Below are 22,506 nucleotides of genomic sequence, written 5' to 3' on the forward strand. Positions count from 1 at the left end.
AGATTCTTGCCAGTCATCTGATCTGTGCACAAACAGACAACGCGACAGCTATCTTATACATAAACCACCAGGGCAGCTCAAGAAGTGCAGTGGTGATGAATCATAGAATGGCAGAGTTGGAAGGGACCTCCAGGATCATCAGCTCCAACCGCCTGCTCAATGCAGGAGTCACTAAATCCCAGATAGATGTTTGTCCAGGCACGGTTTGAAGATTTCCATTGAGCTCGCCATTGAGCTTGTGTCTCCTCCCTTTTCAGTTTCATCCCATTGCTTCTAGCCTTTCCTTGTACAAATTAGAACAGGGCTGATCCCTTCAGATATTTGTATACAGCTATTAAGTCTCCTCTCAGCCTTCTTTTCTACAAGCTAAACATTCCCAGATCCTTTTACTGTTCCTTATAGGACATGATTTGCAGACCGCTCCCCATCCTGGTAACTCTTCTCTGAACTTGCTCCATTTTGCCTGTCTTTTCAAGTGGGGTGCCCAGAACTGGACACAGTATTCCAGATGAGGTCTTACTAAGGAAGAGTAGAGGGGGATAATTACCTCACGTGATCTACACTCTATGCTTAATAATAATAATTTTGATTTGCAAACGCTTATGCTTCTCTTAATACATCTCAGAATTGTGTTGGCCTTTTTGGCTGCTGCATCACATTATTGACTCATGTTCAGTCTATGAGCTAGTAGTATACCCAAGTTCTTTTCACATATGCTGCTGCTTAGCCCAATTCCTCCCATTCTGTATGGGGTTTTTTTTATTTCTGTTGCCCAGATGTAGGACCATGCATTTCTCCTTGTTAAATACCATTCTGTTAGTTGCAGCCCACTGTTCTAGCTTTTCCAGATCTTTTTGAATCCTCTCTCTCTTTTCTAGTGTTAGCTATCCCTCCTAGCTACGTGTCATCGGCAAAACTTCACCTCAATCCACTCCTCCAGATCATTTATAAGAATGTTGAACACTGGGCCTAGGACAAAGCCTTGTGGTAACCGAGTTGAGATGTTCTTCCACTTGGATGTGCAGCCATTTATGACCAATCTTTTGAATTCGATCACTCAGCCAGTGGTGAATTGATAAGTAGTTGCCTTATCAATCACATGTTGGTTCATGTTTGCAATAAGGATGGTATGCGATATTTTGTTAAATGCTTTACTAAAGTCAAAATATACTATATCTACCGCATTTTCCAGTGATTCTGTCATAGAAGGAAATTAGATTCATCTGGCATAACTTGTTTTTTACAAACCCATGCTGGCTCTGGTTAGTTATTCCATCCTCCTCCAAGTTCTGGCATACATGCTGTTTTTGTTCAAAGATCTTTCCCGGTATAGAAGTCAGGCTCACAGCCCTGTAGTTTCCTGAGTCCCCCTTCCCTTTTTTGAAGATGGGGACAACATTTGCCCTTCTCCAATCTATTGGGACTTCTTCTGTTCTCCATGAATTTTCACAGATTACGGTGAGGGGTACAGCAATTACCACTGCTGCTTCCTTTAGCAAGGTAATAAGAGAGGCTGGCGACATTCTCCACTGGATGGAGGCACACATCCCAGCCATCAACATTCCAGACGTTGAAAATCGGATGTTGGACTTCCTCAAAATAGGGGAGACCTTCCCCAAGTGGAGAGGCTAATCCCCTTCAGGGGTGTGGTGTAGAATTGACTTTGGTGTGGTGAAGAATTGACTCTGGTGTACACACCGGTGTAGAGTATTGCCTTTATTGCCGACGCCATCTTGCCCAGGATGCTCATGCAAAAACAGGGCGCATTGAGGGGACACTGTCTCACTAAATGGACTCCAGACTGGAGACTGCAAGTCTCTTGTCCACTGGAAGGAGGACACGCATCGCTGTGTTAAAAAGAATCCTCCGAAAGAGGATCTGTTGGAAAGAAATGCCTTTGGCTCACTGACAATCTAACCAAAGCAAATGTTTCCAGGGTTATCTGTACACTCTACAGATTTTAATTTTACTTGAGGGGGCTTTGATAAGGATGTCATCCAGGAATGAAATTATTTACTGGATCATAGAATTACCATGAGACCTCCTATGATCTTCATGAAGATACGTGGCCAACCCAAATGGAAGTGTGACAAATTGAAGGTGAGGGCTGATTAGGCGTTTGGTAGGTGAAGGGGGGTGTAGAGAAGCTAATATGTGGATTAGCATCCCGAATGACCACTGAGGACAGGAGGATATCGCGTAACGTAGGCAACTCTATTCGGAACCGGCGAAGACGAACGTGTCTATTCAGATGTTTCAGGCCCAGGATAGGGCGAGAACTGCACAGTCTTTCTTCAGGACAACAAAGAGGTTTGAGTAGAACCCTGTGAACCATTCCTGAATGGAAACCAGAACAATGACACCAAGGTCCAAAAGCAAATAAAGAGCTTGATCGAAACCTGATGAGAGAGATTGGAGAGGGTGAAAGAGAACAAAACTCTTGTGGGGAATAGTGAAAGTAAAATTGATACCCAGACATCCTAAAAACAAGAGAAGTTGGACACCACATACAATCCAGCCCAGTGAGTTGACCTGCACGTCCAAATGAAACACACTGGACTGCACCCTGTGCTAGCCCAACCTCCAAAGTCGGACAGCTTACTGCAAAACATTATAAATACTGATAAATATTCATTACGGAGGTATTCATTAATATTTTGGCCAAAATTCAAGACCACAACCATGGTCTTTGTTATCTTTTAAGTCCCTTCACTAACATTTACAAACCTGTCACTGCAAAGGCAAACCTCAAAATATCACTGACAGCGTCCAAAGTTACCTATATTTACCACTTACCTACTGATACCTGCCTATGCTTATCAGTTGTTCTGGCTATCTTTGTATTATGAGGGTTAAAATTCTAAGTACAGCACCAATCGGCCCCACCCCACTTGCCCCGTTGCCGGCCGTAAGAATAGACACCACACAGAGGTCTGGTATAGTTTCTCACACGGGACATGGCTCCCGGCTGACGTCGACGTGCTTTATTACAGATTACATGAGATCTTATACCCTTTGTCCCCCCACCCCAAGGGGGTGATGGGCTCATAACCATATATGGGAAGTCCGGATTTTCGGCCTGAGACAGTGAAAATTATGTACATGGTTGAACATCTTGATATCTTGTTCCAGCGCTTCTGGGAAATCGGCCAAGTACACGCGGCCTTGTGTCTGGTTCCGTATCTTCTCTGAATTTCTAGAACATCTCTCAGCCTTCTAAAGCCTTGGCATATCTGATTTAAGGCGACATATAAGTTTTTTCTCTCATTTGGAATTGAATAAAACTTGCATACAGGTATAAAAGCATAAAAAACACATATGGCAATATATATATATATACCCTCACAAACCCCCCTAAAAAACTTAATATGGAGATCAAGCATCAGACCTTGCACTCTTCCTCGGTCGTCTCTCCCTTGCGTCAGGGTTTCTCCACTGCCCGTAAGTCCCTACTCCTAAAGGGGAGAGGGATCCCTACCTCACCTCAGAAGGAGGCCATGGATTCCCTGGGCTTATTTCCGGGCCTCCATACCCTCTATCTGTACAAGTTAACACCCCACAGGGTGTGCCCTCGCCGGAACCTAAAGGTCTTCTGCACTTTCCCTAGGCAAATGGGAAGTCCACTGACAGTCCATCTTATGAGACCGAGGCAGACACAGTACTAGTACATTTCTCCATTCTTCTGGTAACGTACGTGGTTGGCATTATCGGAACTGGCTCTTCATCTTTTTTCAAACAAGGGAAATTTTGGTCACACTAAAGGGATAATACACAAACAGGAAATTACATACCCCACCTCTTTCTGCTAAAACCATATCCAGGGCTACTCTAGGGCCATGGATGCAGTGGGCCCTAACTGGTCAATTAACCCTTGCAAAGCATCTCTGGTGTAGTTTACAAACCTCTGCTGATTGTAATAGATATAATTCATCCAATCTACATTATTATTAACAGTGACAATAGCAAATAAGTACTCAAAACCTGCTTTAACCTGATCTCTAGAATTAAATTCATCTGGCACCCCCCTTGGCACTCCTATTGTATCTATTTATACATGTGGATCAAAGTTACCCTCAGTGTCAACGTCTCTCTTAGCACGATGCGGTGTTGGATTCTCACCCTCAGTGTAGGCTTCATATTGCACATTTGATTGTATTAATTTGTTCTGAAACAGGGGGCTAGTGTACAGTAGTCAAAGGTGTGTGTTAGAGGAATTGTACCACATTATAGCATGTAAAGGATATGCAGGATCATTAGTTTTTTCAGTGCGAAGTGTGGATCCAAGTGGGCTTTCCTTCGAGCTTGACTGCAGTTGGGTGAACAACATCTGGTAAGGACATTCAAACAGGGTTTCTCTCTTAAACTCTTTCACATAGACCCTGTAACCTGGTTTCAGATTGTGACACTCATCTGTAGGATCTGGGAGAAAAGCCGAGACTACAGAATACATTATTGACAATTCCTTGGAGAGGCTCATGACAAAATTAACAAGAAAATCATTCCCCAAACTCTGCTACTGTGGCATGTATCCTCCTGGAAAAAAGAAAAACTAATGGAAGACACTCAATTCAAAATTTACCCGTTTTCTTCATTGCCTTTTATATCTACTTTCCCCCTACTCTGCGGATGGTAGGGTGTGTGAAAAGCCTGGAATATACCCAAAACAGACATGATGTATTGCATTATTTCATCTGTGACATTTGTACCTTTGTTTGACTCAATCACTTCCGGTACCCCGTATCTGCGGATTACCTCATTCATGAGCTCCTGTGCGGTTACCTGTTTATTTACTTTGGTAACAGGGTAGGCCTCCAACCTGAAAAACATTAACAACAACAAGCACATATTCATGCTTCCCAACAAGTAGGAGCTGAGTGTAGCCAAATTTGCAATCCCTGAAATTTGTAGAGTGGCCTAGGCAAGTGTGATGTGGCAAATTTACTTCTGCCCTGTTGCTTTACGGCAAAGATCATGCAAAACTGGACAAATGATGCAGCAGCTACAGAAAACCAAGGAGCCACCCGTCCTTGTTCAAGCATCGACATCATTGCTGCTTTGAGAGGTGCGTCTTTCCGTGCGTCAGCTGGGCCATTATGAGGCACAGGGACTATGGTAAGCAAGTTCTGTTGACTGTTCACCATACGCCGTCCCTTTTTAGTCCATTTGTCTTTTTCTTCCTTGCTGGCTTGTAACTGTAAAGTCTTTAGCATATCAAAGTCCAAATTTATTATCAAAGTCCAAGTTCAAATCAAAGTCCAAAATTATTATCAAAGTCCAAGTTGTTATCAAAGTCCAAGTGTAGTCAAAGTCCAAAATTATTGTTAAATTCTTCTTTCTTCCACGGCTTGAGGGCCGCTGCTTTTGCTGTGTGGCCTGTGATGGCGTTGCCTCTTGCTTCTCCGGTGTAGGAATTGGTGTGAGCTTTCCACTTTGTCAGGTAGAAATAGGGCCTCCATGAGACTCTGCACCATTGCATCATTCTTAATTGGCTGTCCTGCTGTGGTAAAAAACTGTCTGGCCTTCCATGTTAGGCCGTAATCATGAGCTATGCCAAATGCATACCGGGAGTCAGTGTAAATGGTTGCCGTCTTACCTGTGGCCACTCCACACGCCTCCGTGAGTGCTTTTAATTCCGCTTCTTGTGCTGCGACATGCGGAGACATTCTGCTTTTTAGGACATCTTGTTGTGTAACCACTGTATATCCAGTGTGGAGTCGTCAATCACCCTGGTACCATCTATAAAAAACAACTCAAAATATGCATTATTAACCAGGGCTTTCAGTAACTTTTTTTTAAACTTAAATTTTCTTGTTGCATCACTGCTGGACAATCAGGCTGGTATTCTATTTGAAAAAGATCAGAACCTTGTTGCAAAAAATTTAAAAATTTAAAAATGGCTTGCAAAAAATTTAAAAATGGCTGACTTGCAATACCTAAAATGGCTGACTTACAATACCTAGATCACCTATGCCTTCTCCTCCCCCCCCTTTAAACCAGGGTACTCAATTGGAACAATAGTAGCCGGTTTAAGTTATTACAACATTGTAAAAAGATTTGATGGATGCAGATAAGGCCTGTAAAATGTTAGCACCTAGAACAGAAACATGAGTTACAACGGGGAAGAATAATCTACAAAACATCTACTAATATTGGAAATGTGATATCCCTTTAAGTGAATTCATTATTAGTCTGATCCTGCCTGCAGTCTTATCAAATCTGAGACAGGAGAAAAAAAAAAAAAAAAAAAAATTTTTTACTAGCTGCTCAAAATTCTCACCCCTCCCTTGTGCAAGAAGGATGAAACATTACTACGTACTATTACATCATCTAGCTCCACCCCTTCGATATTGGCACATTGCGTCCGTCTTCTCAGAACCCATTTCAGCTTAACAGTCCAAGCATCCACATCTCAACCAAGCAAAGTCCCATGCATGGGGAGGACTTTTATCCCCAGTCAATTATCCACATCACACATTCCACACTCACCGCAGCTTGAACACGGGTCACTAACTCTCATACATCCATGCTCTCAAGTCTGCTCCGTCACCCCCCTTTGAAGGTGTACCAGTACATACAGATGCACAGACAAAAAAAGTTTGACAAACATACATACATCAGCTGAAAAACACCGAGGTGCTATCATTTTATAAAGTACATAATTCTATTGAGATGAGATTGTGAATGAGCGCTATCTTTGACAAATTATGTGAAAAAGTTTGCTGAGTGACTGAAATATTCTATATTTCTTATCTACTGAAGCTATTATATGCTGTATTAAACACTGAAGTATTTAGTTTCTGTGACCCTGAATTTGGAGTGAATTCTGAAAGCCCCCACCATTTTAAAACATGTCTTATCTCTCCGCGAATATGAAACACAAACTGAATAAGTTTTAGCTTAAACTATTGCCTGCATTTTTGAAATCATAATTAACACATATCCTGGGACCTTGCAACATTCATTTTCAACCCCTGTATAAGTAAGAATATACATTAGAAATTACTATATTTCCCTGCCTACTAAGACAGTATAACTAATTAAATTCATTTCAAGCCTCCATTCCATTTACGCAAGCAGAGATATTATTCAGGGTTATTATTGCATTTTCTCTCTCGCTGTTATCTTCCGACCTTGGAAGGCTACACAGAGATTCGCAGCTACATGTCAACAGACTCTTCTCCCCTACAAGCAAGCTGTTAACTATTTGCACTATTTGCACATACAGTATATACATATACACATATACATCCACCTAGTATGGATTATACATATTATCTACTATCTATCTTGTATTATACACATCTTCATCTCTTTGCCAAAAAATCACGTGCATTGTAACTTACTTATCGACTTGCTTGTTACTCATACTTCTCTCCCCTACCTAACTGCCAATATAACTTTCAATAGACACTCTCCTGACGCCCTCTTGATCACTTACTGTACTTTTCAACATTTCACTTACGGATACTTTCTTAAACAAATAATGTGTACATACGTAACTTTCTCTGACTGTCTCTCTGCTTCTAGCAAACCTTGGTCTTCCAAGGCACCTCTGGGTCCTAAAGACCTCCCTCCCAGACACCATTTTGTAATCTGCCATGCGGGTCGGTGTCACACATTTTCATTACAGTTTTCTTACATTTTACAGATTCATCCACACGGCGGCAGCCCTTGAGGGGCTCTATCTTCTTTAATAAGATCTTACGCATATTACAACAAAAACAACAATGATAATAACACGCTCCATAGAATGCATCCCTCTTAATTCTCAAATTGTCAGCCCCTTATATACCGGCAGAACAACCGAGGGTCCCTTCTCCTTATGGAACCAGCCCCATAAAAATGCATCTCTCTGAAATCAAATCGTTAGCCCCATATATAAGGCAAAACAACCGAGAGTCCCTATTTCTATGAAGCCTTATCTCACAAAATGCATCCCTCTCTGCTAAACCATTAACAACTAACTAAACTAAACTGAGGGTCCCTTCTCTTGTGAGATTAAATGAAAATAAAGAGAGAAAAAAAATTCTGCAGATACAACAAACAATCTCCACTATTGCTAAAACACTACGGACTTCAAAGTACAAATAAACTACAGACTAGTTTCTGGGTGAGCCATTGGTGCGCATATCACGGTCAGTGGTCCATGACGGCAAACCCGAAGCCCACACGAGTTACCGTGTAGAACTCTTAACCCAACCCGTCCGGTCACAAACCACAGATAGTCAGTCCTGCTGCAAGACTCGCAGTAAAACACAACATAAATATATGTTTGTCTTACCTGGAGTTCTAAGTGAGTTGATCAGGCTCGGTTTGCAGCAGGACGGTTTCTCAGTGGCGTGGATCCGGGTGAATTGCGCTGTAAGCTCCGATTTTACCGCCCCAGTTGGTTGCGCCATTTATGAGGGTTAAAATTCTAAGTACAGCACCAATCGGCCCCACCCCACTTGCCCCGTTGCCGGCCGTAAGAATAGACACCACACAGAGGTCTGGTATAGTTTCTCACACGGGACATGGCTCCCGGCTGACGTCGACGTGCTTTATTACAGATTACATGAGATCTTATACCCTTTGTCCCCCCACCCCAAGGGGGTGATGGGCTCATAACCATATATGGGAAGTCCGGATTTTCGGCCTGAGACAGTGAAAATTATGTACATGGTTGAACATCTTGATATCTTGTTCCAGCGCTTCTGGGAAATCGGCCAAGTTAACGCGGCCTTGTGTCTGGTTCCGTATCTTCTCTGAATTTCTAGAACATCTCTCAGCCTTCTAAAGCCTTGGCATATCTGATTTAAGGCGACATATAAGTTTTTTCTCTCATTTGGAATTGAATAAAACTTGCATACAGGTATAAAAGCATAAAAAACACATATGGCAATATATATATATACCCTCACAGTATGCCTAATCTATGTGCAATTATAATACTAAGCAGCCATTCCCCCTCCCTATGTCATAGGTGTGCAAATGGGCTGTTCATCAGTAACTTGTACTCCCGTCCTCTGCGATGTCCCGCAACGTTCTAGTGCTTCCAGGACCTGGCATTGCCTTCTGCACATTCGCGCTAGACGTAATACATTGGGCGTGTGCTCAGAAGGGCTCGCACCCTGGAAATTTAAAATCCCTCTGATCCCAGCTACCATGTGTAGCCAGGAGCAGAAAGATATTACCAGGGACCACTGTGTGCGATTCCTGGTCACATGATCACTGTTATCCAATGGATAACAGCGATCATTTAAAGTTAAACTTTTTAAACTTTTTTTTTCCCCTAAGTTTCACCTCCCGTCACAGATCTGAACAGTGGGGGGAGGTGAAATTGCTTACCTAAGGCCTCCGGTGATTTCGCCTGACGGGATCCTTTTCTGCAGACCTTTCCCCAGCTTTGGCGCAAGTGCTCGTCTCCAAAATACCTATGAGCTTTTGCAATCTTGGCTTGGTGTAGGAAAGCGAAATGTTCCTCCGAATTTTAATAATCAATGTTAAATTCATACGTCTCCTAAATGGTTAAAAAAAAAAAACCGTGAAATTTTTCCAATGTGCTTCCAGAATAAAGTAAACAGATGGAAATATAGATCATCAAAAATTTGTACAGTAGGTTTGCACCTATTTGAGATATTGCTGATGTGAAATTTTTTTCAAATTTTTTCAATTTTGGCGCTTTTAATAAATATACACAAATTCTGTTAGTTTTTTTCACCACATATTGTACTTCATTTAGGTGGTAAAAATAAACCATGTCAGAATCACTTGTATGTGCAAAACCTTCATCGAGTTAATCTATGTAAAAGTGACACATGTCAGATTTCCAAATTTGACCTTGTCATTAAAGGAGTTTTGTCATTTTAGGGAAAAAAAATCTATACTTGCTGATTCCTTCACAGGCAGTCTACTTATGGCATCTTCTCCTCCCTGAGCTTCTGCAGTCACCTGGGTCACGTCTTCTCTAGCCTGGCCGGCTTGTTATGAAGCAAACATTCCTCACGTTCTTCAGTGAAGGTCACGTCCCTGTGACGTAGCCTTCACTGGGTAGGAAGGAATCCTGATCTATTGCCGAGACAGCAGCATGAACAGTTTTTGCTATGGCTCGGCACTCCCCCTGCTGAACTGTGACGTAACGTACCTTGCGGACAGGAAGCAGGGAACTGAGCCAGCTGGAGGTGAGGTGACCCCCTGGACTGCAGCAGACAGGAGAAGGTCAGTGAGGTGAAGATCTGGTAAGTAGAGTGACAGGGGAGGAATAGGTAAGTGTAGAATTCTTTTCTTTTTAATTACAGAATCCCTTAAAGGTGCAAACAGGTTTGGTCACTATGGGGTTAAGTTTCAAGTGGGTAATGAATACTGTTGTTTAATAGATGTTCAGTACTGTATGCCATTACGTATATTAAAGGGCCACTCCTGTGGAAACGCATTTTTCGATCCCTGTCCCCCCCTCGTATGATTGCTTGTCACACTCTGGAGGTCTCCTCTGTGTATTCCTGCCACTTCCCTGCAGTAAAGCCCCATGTTTGACACCATCTTGAGGCTGAGATTTTTTTGCTTTCACTTTCAACCAATCCCATGATGCATTAGCTAAGGCCATACAATTTTTGCCTGCCGGTGAGACTGTTTATCATTAACTTCTATGTCCACCTAAATAAGCTGCAGACCATAAATTTACAATGAGGAGGAATAGCTATGATCTCCTCTATTATAATTGTGTAACATGAGTTGTGTGACAATCATCAGTAACTGTGGTAGGAATGCCTGCAATCTCCTCTAGAGAGCTTGGGTGGTAGATCTGTGTAATAGCATTGCACAAACGGAGTAATTGACTAGAAAACTAATCTATACCCTCTAAGTAGAGCTGAACTGGTCACAACAGAGATCACACGACCATCGGAAGAAAAACGAGGCCAGGGATTTCAGACAAGAAGAAATAACTAAGCAAGGTAACACTAGCTCACTTAAATATGCTGAGGGGTTAGCTGTATAACAACTTTAAAAAAATGACTGGAGTGGCCCTTTAATATAGTTTTCATCTCTTAATTCCATTTACAGAATTCGGTGATTGTAAGACAAAAAAATTCAAGAAGAACCAGAGGCTGATGGGCACTGGCACTACATTTTGTGGAAAGAAAAGTAAGTCTCTCTCTGATGAAAGGATTTTACTTGTCTCCTGTCTGTATTTTCGATCATGTAGTTAGACCTCACTTGCACTGCTTTTTTTTTTTCTTCCAATTTTCTTTTGCAGCCCCACCGGAACATGTATATCTAAGTTACATTTTAAATCCCTGCAACTTTTATGTCCGCTGTTACACCCAGAAAAGGCAGTTGATCATGCTTGAACGGAAGCTAACTACTCTTAGTCAGGCTTGCAAGTGGTGTTCTCCTACAGACGTGTTGGAGCTAGGTATTTATATATGTTCTTATTGGTACAAGTGATACAGTGTGTATTGTTACTTTCATTCAGTTTCTTGAAATAGTCCTGTATTTTTATGCTGTCATTCATAGATAGGAAAATTATAATTTCAAATAATTTATTGATTTTTCACAGTGAAAATAGAGACCATCATAAACTAACATAAAGGTTCTGAGACATACAATTGTGTATATCTTTCCACAATAGTAATGAATGCTAATTTAACCTTTTCCATCATATCCATATGCTTAAGGGTGAGTTTATTATGTACCCAGTTGTGATGAGACATGAATAATGCTTAGTTAAGGTTTTCCTGTGTACTTGGATCGCTTATATATGTATAACCAATTGTAGGGTAGTCAAAATGATTAGTTCATTTATATTGTGGACATGAAATTGATGAAAAATCATAGTGCATCAGTATATCTCAAAGGAAAAGATAAGAAATAATAAGAAATATTTTAAAAGTAAGAACTTTCAGGCCTCATGTCCACGGGGAAAATCGGGCCCGCTACGGATTCTACATGTAGAATCCGTAGCGGGTCCCTCCTGCCCCGCGGACATGAGCGCTGAAAATAACAATAAATGAGAATAAACTTACCTCCCATCCGCTCCGTTTCTTCTCTTCGCGGCGGCGTCATCTTCTCTCGTCGCGGCCGGATCTTCATTCTTCGGCTCGGCGGATGTGCATGATGACGTCGGTGACGTGCCCCGCGCATGCGCCGGGCCGAAGCAAAATGATCCGGCCGCGACTGAGAGAAGATGGCGCGGCGCCGAAGAGAAGAACCGGAGCGTGTAAGTAAAATATGATTTTTGTGTCCCGCGGATCCGGACGGCTTCCATAGGCTTCAATAGAAGCCCGCGGGAGCCGTCCCCGCGGGAGACCCGCATGAAAATGGAGCATGGTCCAGATTTTTTCATGCTCCATTTTTTTTAAAATCCCTTTTATTGACGATCCGCGGGTATTTATCTACCCGCGGGTGGTCAATGCATCCCTATGGGGTGCGGATCCGCGCGCGGGAGAAGAGTTAAAATCCGCTGCGGATTTTAATTCTTATTTTCCCCGTGGACATGAGGCCTCAGTCCGGTTAAGTGCCACTGAAACAGTCTGGCCATACTGTTGAGCATAAACTGATTTTATAAGGCACATGCCAACACTATAAAGTATTGCCACCCTTCCACTGTCCTATACAAAATGATCAAATTGTTTAGGAAGAGATTTAGCCTGAGTAGCCTGAGAATTGAAGCCACTTTGCCCAATTAGTGCGGCACTCAAGAAACTCCTATCCACTTCAGGTAGTTAGCAAAAATCCAAAAGGTTTATTTTCACTCCATAGTACAAGATAGATATGCGATGTTTCGACCTACATGGTCTTTGTCAAGCATAAGAATATATATCTAAAAGCACCAACATATATACACACAGCACAACTGTCACGGACCAATAGTAAAAGACATATCAGCTAACCCCGTCTGGTCTTACCTCCTCATAGGCCAGTGGGTCCCACGTCAGGTGCATCCGCTCACATTGTTATGTACAAATCCAATTAAGAAATCGTAAGTGCGTACCACACACAATCACTGGGATGCAGCCATAGTACACACCGCCGTACGGTTCACATGTCCCACTACACATCGCCATTATATACCCAATCTTACCGCGGAACTACAGGCGGACCGCTCATGCGCTGGATTTGCTAACCATCGCGATAACTCCACTCCAGAGCATTAAGTGGCAACAAAGGTAGAAATGGGATTGCATAACTCTCCTACCCCTTCTTTCACATGCGCAAATGTAGCAAACTCCTGCGAGACTATCCCCATCTAATACCAACAATGGGTGGCAGTATGGCTGGTCCAACCATATTGCTCCCTCCTGCTATACATTGTAAGGAAGCTGTCCATCCAAGATAATACAAATACATGGGCATCTAACCGGATACCATGCCAACTTAAAAGATATACCGCCGCCATCACTGAGAATCCATGTGTATAGGACATCCACTTAAAAGTTTCTGCTATTGAAGATGGTCAACATCATATGTGCATCTTTCTGCTCTAAACCTGCTACAACCAATGTATTGGATAGAGAGAATGAACACAAACCCATGGTTGAAAACCACCTTAAACAGAATGGAAGACCGTTCTGGGCATTATTCTGGTAAAGTCTGATAACTTAACCCCTTAACGACCAGCCCATAGCCTTTTTACGTCCTGCCCAAGTGGGCTTTATTCTCTGAGGATGTAAAAACATGCGTCCTGCAGAGAATAAAGCCCCGTGGACTATGGACGTGACAGCTCCATGCTGTCGGTGCCCGCAGGTAGCCGACAGCATGGAGCTGTCATCCCAGGCTGCAGGGAGCCCCACCCCCGGCATTGCGATCGGCGCTATCCAATGGATCTGATCTATGAGGGGAGGTGAAAATACTCACCTCAGGTCCCCGGTGTCCCGGGACCCGAAGTCCCCCTCTGCGCATGCGCGCCCGATGATTGACATCGGGCTCGTGCACAGAGGGGCTCGAGCCCCGGGAAATTCAAAATCCCTCTGCTCCTGGCTGCCATGTGTAGCCAGGAGCAGAGAGATTATACCGGGGACATGATCACTGTTATCCAATGGATAAAGTGTAAAAAGTAAAAAAAAAAAAGTTAAATAAAGTTTTTAAAAAGTTTAAAAAGCGTACGTTTCATCTCCCCTCACGGATCATATCCGTAAGGGAGGATGAAAGTACGTACATAAGGCCCCCGGATTTATCCGCGGACCTTACCCCAGTTTCTGCGCACACGCCCGTCACCAAAATGGCGGACGCATGCGGAAAAGCTGTGGATTGCCAGGATAATTGAAATTCTCCCTGCTCCTGGCTACAAAACTGAGCCAAGAGCCTGGAGATGTCATGGGGGGCCCGCGGTGAGCGGTTCCTGATCACGTGTTCGCCGTTATCCAATGGATAATGGCGATCACGTAAAAGTTTTTTTTTAAATTGAAGTTTCCCCAGTCGTCTCCACGACAGCACCAATTGAGATTGCCTCCTCCTGATAGGACAGGAACACACTGAGAGGTTAAAAGCTCCCCCCCTTCCCACTTTCCTCAGTGTCTTCCTGTCCCGCCAGGAGGCAGGATCTCGGAGAGGGGCTGGTGGAGAAGCCAGCCAGGATTACTTACAGGCGGATCGGAGGGCAGTGGGTCAGCCTGTCCTCCCTTCCAAGCCAGACTCCCCCCGGGACGCCACATGGGGTGGTAACCCCCGGGCCAGGTTCCTACCGCGGCGGCCCATGGGGGGTACAAAGCGGGAGCCTCATTCCCCCTCGTCCTCCCTGCAGAGTTAAAGTGCGGCGCTCCAAGAAGCCCTTCGACGGTGGGGGGCGCCGCGTCACGTGTCCAGCGCGATGACGTCATCGCGCCTGCATCAGGAGCGGAGGGGGCGGGGCTTAGCGCAGGAGCGCGAAAATAAAAAAAAAATAGGAACCTGAGAGAAGCCAGAACAAACCAGCACTACAGGTCGCAGGGTGTCTGCAGCACCGGTATAGTAATGAGTGCTCCAGCCCCAGAGACAGCTGAAACCTCAGCCTCAGCGGCCGTAAGTAGCCAGTGCGGCAAAAAATACAATGCAAATATCCAGTGTATTGTGTATGGAAAAATTGCATATTTACCCGCAAAAATGTTTTATTTGTCAGGGGGATAAAAAAGACATCCCCCCCAGAACAAAAATCAGAAAATGCGTGGAATGCGGGATAAAACTGCCAGCAGAGGCCTCTATGCAAGGCATGCATAGCTAGGCTAGTCAAAGAGGAATCGGGGGGATTCATGGAGGACGTTAGGAAGCTGGTGAAAGAAGAGGTTAGATCAGCCCTAACGTCACAGCTGGCGCCACCAGCGAAACGCCAGAAAAGGGCGTATGTTCCTGACGAGCCTTCCGACTCCGAGAGTTCTATCGGGTCGGAGCAAGAGGAACAGGCGGCCGAGGAGTCCTCAGATGAGGAGGACTATAAAAGATACTTATTCCATCAGGACGACTTAACGGGATTGATTAAGTCAGTCAGGGCTACACTAAAAATGGAAGAGCCCAGAGAACCACGTACCTTACAAGATAAGATATTCGGGGGACTAGGGGAGAGGCGCAAGCATACCTTCCCTGTCCACAAGAATATCACCAAAATAATCCAGAAAGAGTGGAGGAAACCAGACACAAGCTCCTTCTCCACTAGAGGGGTAAAAAGAAGGTACCCATTCGAGGAAGAAGTTTGCGCAAGCTGGGAGGAGGTACCTAAGGTAGACGTCCCAGTGGCCAAAGTAGCCAGGAAAACGACCCTGCCCTTTGAGGACGCCGCACAGTTAAAAGATCCCATGGATCGCAAAGCTGAGGGCCTTCTAAAGAAATCATGGTAGGCAGCGGCAAACATACTTAGGCCAGGGATCGCAGCCACTTGCGTGGCGCGAACTCTGGGGGTATGGCTAGAACAGCTACAGCTACACCTAACCAATAAGAAGCCGAGGGAACAGATCCTAAATTCCCTTCCCATCCTGCGTATGGCAACAAATTTCCTAGCGGACTCCGCGGCCGAAACTGTCAAACTCTCGGTGAAAGCTACACCCCGGTCTAACTCAGCCAGAAGAGTGTTATGGCTGAAATCGTGGTCAGGCGACCTAGCCTCAAAAAATAAGCTATGTGCCCTCCCGTTCTACGGCCAGTTTTTGTTCGGACCGGACCTTGACAAGATTCTAGAGAAGGCGGCCGACAAAAAGAAGGGATTCCCGGAAGAAAAGCCACAGAGAGGGAAGACCTTCTTCCGGGCCCCAGTGCAACAGCCAGAGGCCTACTGAGGCAAGGGCAAGACAGGCCGCTGGAGTTACCCCAAGGGGGGCAGAGGAAGGAACATCCTCTTTAACCCCCACCAGGGGGAGCCAAAGCAGAGACCCTGACGCCATCCCCGTAGGGGCAAGGCTGGGGAGCTTTGTGGATCAATGGGCCGCGATTTCCGAAGGCCCATGGATCCCAAAGATCTTACAGCAGGGATACCGGATAGAGCTGGTGTCCCTCCCCAGAAGAAAATTCATTATCACGGGAGGCTCCAAACAACAGTTACACCTACTAAGGCAAAGCATTCGGGACCTGCAACAACTAAATGCAATATCCCCCGTATTGCAAAACGAGGAAACCCAGGGCCATTATTCCAGGCTCTTCCTAGTAAGGAAACCCTGCGGGAAACAGCGGATGATAGTAAACCTGACACCTCTGAACACCTGCATCAGATACAGAAAATTCAAGATGGAGTCCATCTCCTCAACGATAAAGTTGATTCCCAAAGGAGCCTACATGGCATCCATCGATTTAAAGGATGCTTATTTCCACGTACCGATCCACGAGGGGTCCCGGAAATACCTAAGGTTCGCAGTGGATATGGGCAAAGAAATAGAGCACCATCAGTTCAGATGCCTGCCCTTCGTTATCTCCTCAGCACCCAGAATCTTCACCAAGATTATGGCAGAGGTAGCCGCCTACCTGAGGAAGAAGTCGGTCCTAATAGTACCCTACCTGAACGATATTTTAATAGCAGAGTCCAGAGAACTCCTAACGAAACACCTGAGGATAGTGCTAGAACTTCTCCAATCCTTAGGATAGATCATAAACTGGGAAAAATCCAGCCTAGATCCCGACAAACAGAAAACGTTTCTGGGTATAACGCTCGACTCAGAATCGCAATGCTCCTGCCTACCCGAGCAGAGAATACAAAAAATCCGACGGCTAGTCAAAACCTTTCTACGGAGACGATTATGCGCAATTCGGGAAGCCATGTCTCTCCTGGGAATCTTGACGTTATGCATTCCAGGAGTGGCATGGGCCCAGGCTCACACCAGAGCCCTGCAAGCCTCAGTCCTATCCACGTGGGACAAAAGGCAGTCCTCTCTAGGGACAAGAATGTACATCCCAAGCGCGGTGAAAACATCCCTGCGTTGGTGGACATCCCCAGAGAACCTGCGGAGAGGGGTTCATTGGCTACAAAACCCAGCCACTCACATCACAACGGATGCAAGCGCCTGGGGATGGGGAGCGCATGTGGGGAACCAGTTCTTTCAGGGCCCATGGCCTAAAGGACGAAAGAACAGTCCTTAAATTACAGGGAACTACAAGCCGTATGGCAGGTCCTACAGCAGTTAGGGAACTCGCTACGGGACCAGCATATAAAGATACTGTCAGACAATATCACCGCGGTCGCCCATATACGACACCAAGGGGGCACAAGGTCTCCCGCCCTGCAAAACATCGCACAGAAAATTTTCCACTGGGCAGAGGGCCAGATCCTCTCGATCACGGCAACCCATTTGAAGGGGACGCTAAACCAAAAAGCGGACTTTCTCAGCAGGAGGCAAATAGACCCAGGAGAGTGGTCTCTCTCCCTGGAAGCATTCAGAATCCTGATCAACCAGTGGGGGACCCCACAATTGGACCTGTTCGCAACCAGGGAAAATGCCAAAGTAAGCAATTTCTTCCTCCGGCCAGGAGATCGTCCGACAGCAGTAGACGCCCTAGGCCAAGACTGGGGAGAGGGGCTGGTGTACGCCTTTCCTCCTATACTGTTGATCCCCAGAGTCTTACAACATTTCAGAACCCAGGTATGCACACTAATCCTGGTGACCCCCTTCTGGCCCAAAAGAAGCTGGTTCGGTCTTCTAGCAACATTGAGCGTCCAGGACCCAGTCACCTTCCCTACCTGGATAGATCTTCTATTGCAGGGGCCACTGAACCATCCGAGCCTAGACAAGCTCCACTTAACAGCATGGCTCTTGAGGAATCCTCACTAAAAGAGAAGGGATTCTCAGAGAGAGTAGTAGAAACGTTAATGTCCAGCAGAAAAAAGACTACCCACCTTATCTACCAGAAAGTTTGGAGAAGGTTTTCCTCATGGAGCCAGGGAAGGGATCGCGGGGATTCTATCCCGGACATCCCTCTAATCTTAGAGTTTTTGCAGGAGGGCCTAGAGATGGGCCTCTCTCCAAGCACCCTGAAGGTCCAGGTCGCAGCCCTTAGCGCCATATGTGACACAAAGTTCGCAGACAACAGACGGGTCAACAGGTTCCTAGCAGCAGCAACTAGATTACGGCCTAGGCTCATAAATCTTTTTCCAGACTGGAACCTTAATTGGGCCCTAAGGGCCATGACAACGGTACCATTCAAGCCGATCGAAGCAACACCCATAAAAATGTTTACTATCAAGACCATTTTCTTAGTAGCCATCACCTCTGCAAGACGGGTTAGCGAGCTGCAGGCCTTGTCCATTCGCCACCCGTTCCTGAAAATCTCGGACACCAAATTAGTATTTAAAACGGACCCGGCGTTTATGCCAAAAGTAGTATCACATTTTCATAGGTCCCAAGACATAATAATCCCCTCATTTTTTAGTAAACCTAAAAACGAGGAAGAAAAAACCCTAAGCTGCCTGGACGTTAGGAGAGCAGTCCTAGGCTACATAGAGGCGACAAGCCACTGGAGACGGGACGACAACTTGTTCGTCCAGTTCAGTGGCCCAAATAAAGGGAGCAAAGCAGCGAAAAGCTCCATAGCCAGGTGGATCCGCCTAGCCATCATAGAGTCCTATAAGGCCCTCGGGAAGGAAATCCCTTTAGCTCTTAAAGCCCATTCTTCAAGGGCAGTAGCATCCTCATGGGCTGAACATAGCTCAGCTTCGGTCGAGCAGATATGCAAAGCCGCAGTCTGGAAGAAACCCCACACGTTCGTTAAACACTATAGGGTAAAAGTGCAGCAGGACGAGGACATGGCCTTCGGCTGCAAAGTTCTCTCGGCAGCAATCCCACCCTAGGGAAACTTTAGTTGGTACGTCTCAATTGGTGCTGTCATGGAGACGACTGGGGGAAAAATAGATTATACCTACCCGATAATCGCGTTTCCAGTAGTCTCCACGACAGCACCCGTACCTTCCCCCCCTAAATTGATAGAAAAACTATAGAATATAATATAAAAAAAAAATAAATATATATATATATATATATATATATATATATATATAATATAATTTTATAATTTAAAAAAAAAAAAACCCCAGTTAAGGGAAAAAATTTAAGTTGAGCTCCTACCCCGGCAATTCGTTAGAATCCACTGAGGAAAGGGGGGAGCTTTTAACCTCTCAGTGTGTTCCTGTCCTATCAGGAGGAGGCAATCTCAATTGGTGCTGTCGTGGAGACTACTGGAAACCCGATTTATCGGGTAGGTATAATCTATTTTTTCATCTCCCCTCACCTATGCGATCGGTGAGAGGAGATGAAACTTTTTACCGGAGGCCTCTGTATTTGAATTCCACAATTCCGCTCACATTAGTGGGTTGGAATTGTGTAATTCACTCGCAGAAAAGAGAACGCAGCAGGTTCTATTTTACCGCGGCTATCCGTAGCATAGAGCCCATTGTGCTCCATGGTCGCGGATATACCCGCTGCCCATACGCAACTACGTTGTGTACGAGCTGCGGGTTCCTGTGTCATCGCTAAGCGACGGTGCGGGACATACAAACAAAAAAAAAGTACTGCGCATGACTGCCTGTGTGAGTAGGTAGTTATGCGCAGTACTTTACGTGGCCGCACGCAGGGTCACGGCCGGCTCACAGCTGGGATCCGCTGCGGATTCCGCCTACAGCTGCGTGAGCCCGGCGTTATTCAGACCGCTACCTGTGATACGTATTTTACAAGAAGCCCCGGGAACGTTCGCCTTCCTGCAGTTCCAGGGGCAGCTTGTTGAGCGTCTTCTGTGTGAGACCGCCGCAAGCTTACAGAGACTCACAGAGTGCCACTTTTTACACCCCATACCCACCACTGAGGTCAAGAAATGACCCCCAAAAAGAGAGGAGGCAGGATACCGGTTTTATTGCCCCATGTGCCCATTCCAACAAGCCTCCGTAATTACCCCTGTCTTCGGAAATACTACACAGTTCACATTATTTCTTTTATCTAACATTTGGTGAACACCGAAAAGGGTGCGGAGGGGGGGGGGGGGATATTTTTAGGGAGTCAATTTTTATTCCGTACAAATGAGCAATGGGGCCTTGAATTTATTCAGTTGAGCCCTGCAATCCAACGGGTGTTCCCTGCATTACAGGCCTTGTCATGTGTCCTTTAAGTAGATTAGGGCCACAAGGGGTATGTTTCTGAACACGGGACAAACGGGGGTATCTATTTTGGGTGAATGTCTTCATTCCTATGTACACTGTACAAAAAAAACCTGTTTTTAAATTGAAAAAATTGCCAAAAAAATTGAAATGCGTAAATTTTTCCTTCTGCTTTGCTTAGATTCATTCAAATACTGTGGGGTCAAAATTCGCAGTACACCCCTAGATGAATTCGTTGAGGGGTCTAGTTTTCAAAATGGGGTCATTTGTGGGGGTTCCTTATCGTTTTGGCTGCCCAAGTGGGCGATGGGGCCTGGAATTTATTCAGTTGCACCCTGAAATCCAACGGGTGTTCCCTCCATTACAGGCCCTGCCCTTTGTCCTGTAAGTAGGTTAGGGCCACAATGGTTATGTTTCTTAACTCGGGACAAACGGGGGTATCCATTTTGGGGTGACCGTCTTCATTCCTATGTACGCTGTACAAAAAAAACTTTTTAAATTGAAAAAAATTTTCAAAAAAAATTGAAAATCGTCATTTTTTCCTACTGCTTTGATAAGATTCAGTCAATTACTGTGGGGTCAAAATACGCAGTACACCCCTAGATGAATTTGTTAAGGGGTCTAGTTTTCAAAATGGGGTCATTTGAGGGGGTTCCTTATCGTTTTAGCCGCTCAATGGCTCTATAAGTGGGCGATGGGACCTGGAATGTATTCAGTTGTACCCTGAAATCCAACGGGTGTTCCTTTTATTATAGGCCTAGCCATGTGTCCTGTAAGTAGATTAGGGCCACAATGGGTATGTTTTTGAACACGGGACAAACAGGGGTATCCATTTTGGGGTGAAAGTCTTCATTTATATGTGTGCTGTACAAAAAAAAAACCTGCTTTGCTTATATCTATTTAAAAATTGTACGGTTAAAATACACAGTACACCCCTAGATGAACGCGTTAAGGGGTCTAGTTTTCAAAATGAGGTCATTTGTGGGGGTTCTCTATTGTTTTGGGCGCTCAAGAACTCTACAAGTGTGCTATGGGGCATAAAAGGCCTTCAAGCTAAATTTATGTTCTAAAAGCCACCAACTGCTCCTTTCATTTTGGGCTCTGCTGTGCATCGAGACATAAGATTAGGGCCACAATGGGTTTATTTTTGAAAACGGCACAAACGGGTATCCATTTCAGGGTGCAAGTCTTCATTCACACGTGTGCTGTACAAAAAAAGCTGTTTTTTTTTTTTTAAACTCGTTTTATTGAACAGTATGCATCACATACAATAACAGTTACAGTAACAGTTAAATTAACTGTGTATACATCAGGGAGCTCTTTGGCATCAATGTTCAGTACTCAAGTACTCTACATTTTCTCTGTATTTATCAAGCATACATTGATACGTACATCCATAATGTTAATGACAACATTGCTTATTTTACCTGTCAAGCCTGGGTGTGGTTCGTCTTAATAAATTTTGAAACATTTCCTGTGTGAAGTTTGTGTTTGTTGATCCGCACCAGATCCCCCAAACCCTGTCAAATTTTTCAGGGTATTTTCTATTTTTGTAGACTATTTTTTTCGTAAGGTAGGATAGTATTAATGATACTCTGCCATTTTCTAATTGTTGGGGGGCGCCTGTCCATCCATCGTAGCGCTATAACTTTGCGGGCGTAGAATAGTACTTTAGTAAGGAATATTTTATCATAGTGTTGCCATTGTTCCTCGTCTATGACCCCCAGCAAGCACATCACCGGGTCCAGTGGTACTGGTATTCCCATCAGTTGGGTTAGGAATTCTGTGACCTCTTCCCAATACGTGTATACCAACGGGCAAGCCCATATTAGGTGGTTAAAGTTTGCGTTTGATGCGCGACAGCGGTGACACTGACTGGTAACTGATCTATTCATTTTATGGAGTCTAGTCGGTGTTAGGCAACATTGGTGCAGGATATAAATTGGATTAGTTTGTTATTCGCTGCTGGTGAGACCCCGGGGTAGGTAGCCATC

General features: G+C 44.8%; 1 protein-coding gene across 1 annotated transcript in view; it reads left to right on the forward strand.

The window, feature by feature from the left end:
- The window catches only part of RNF17 (ring finger protein 17), a 188,042-nt gene that overhangs the window by 47,845 nt on the left and 117,691 nt on the right, over positions 1-22,506 (forward strand). Inside the window, exons 13-15 of the mRNA XM_066582149.1 lie at positions 10,845-10,931; positions 11,041-11,121; positions 11,234-11,392. Coding sequence (XP_066438246.1) covers positions 10,845-10,931; positions 11,041-11,121; positions 11,234-11,392 — 327 coding nt within the window. The remainder of the gene's footprint in view (positions 1-10,844; positions 10,932-11,040; positions 11,122-11,233; positions 11,393-22,506) is intronic.

This window comes from Eleutherodactylus coqui, chromosome 1, assembly GCF_035609145.1.
Source record: "Eleutherodactylus coqui strain aEleCoq1 chromosome 1, aEleCoq1.hap1, whole genome shotgun sequence".
In the NCBI taxonomy this organism is placed as follows: Eukaryota; Metazoa; Chordata; class Amphibia; order Anura; family Eleutherodactylidae; genus Eleutherodactylus; species Eleutherodactylus coqui.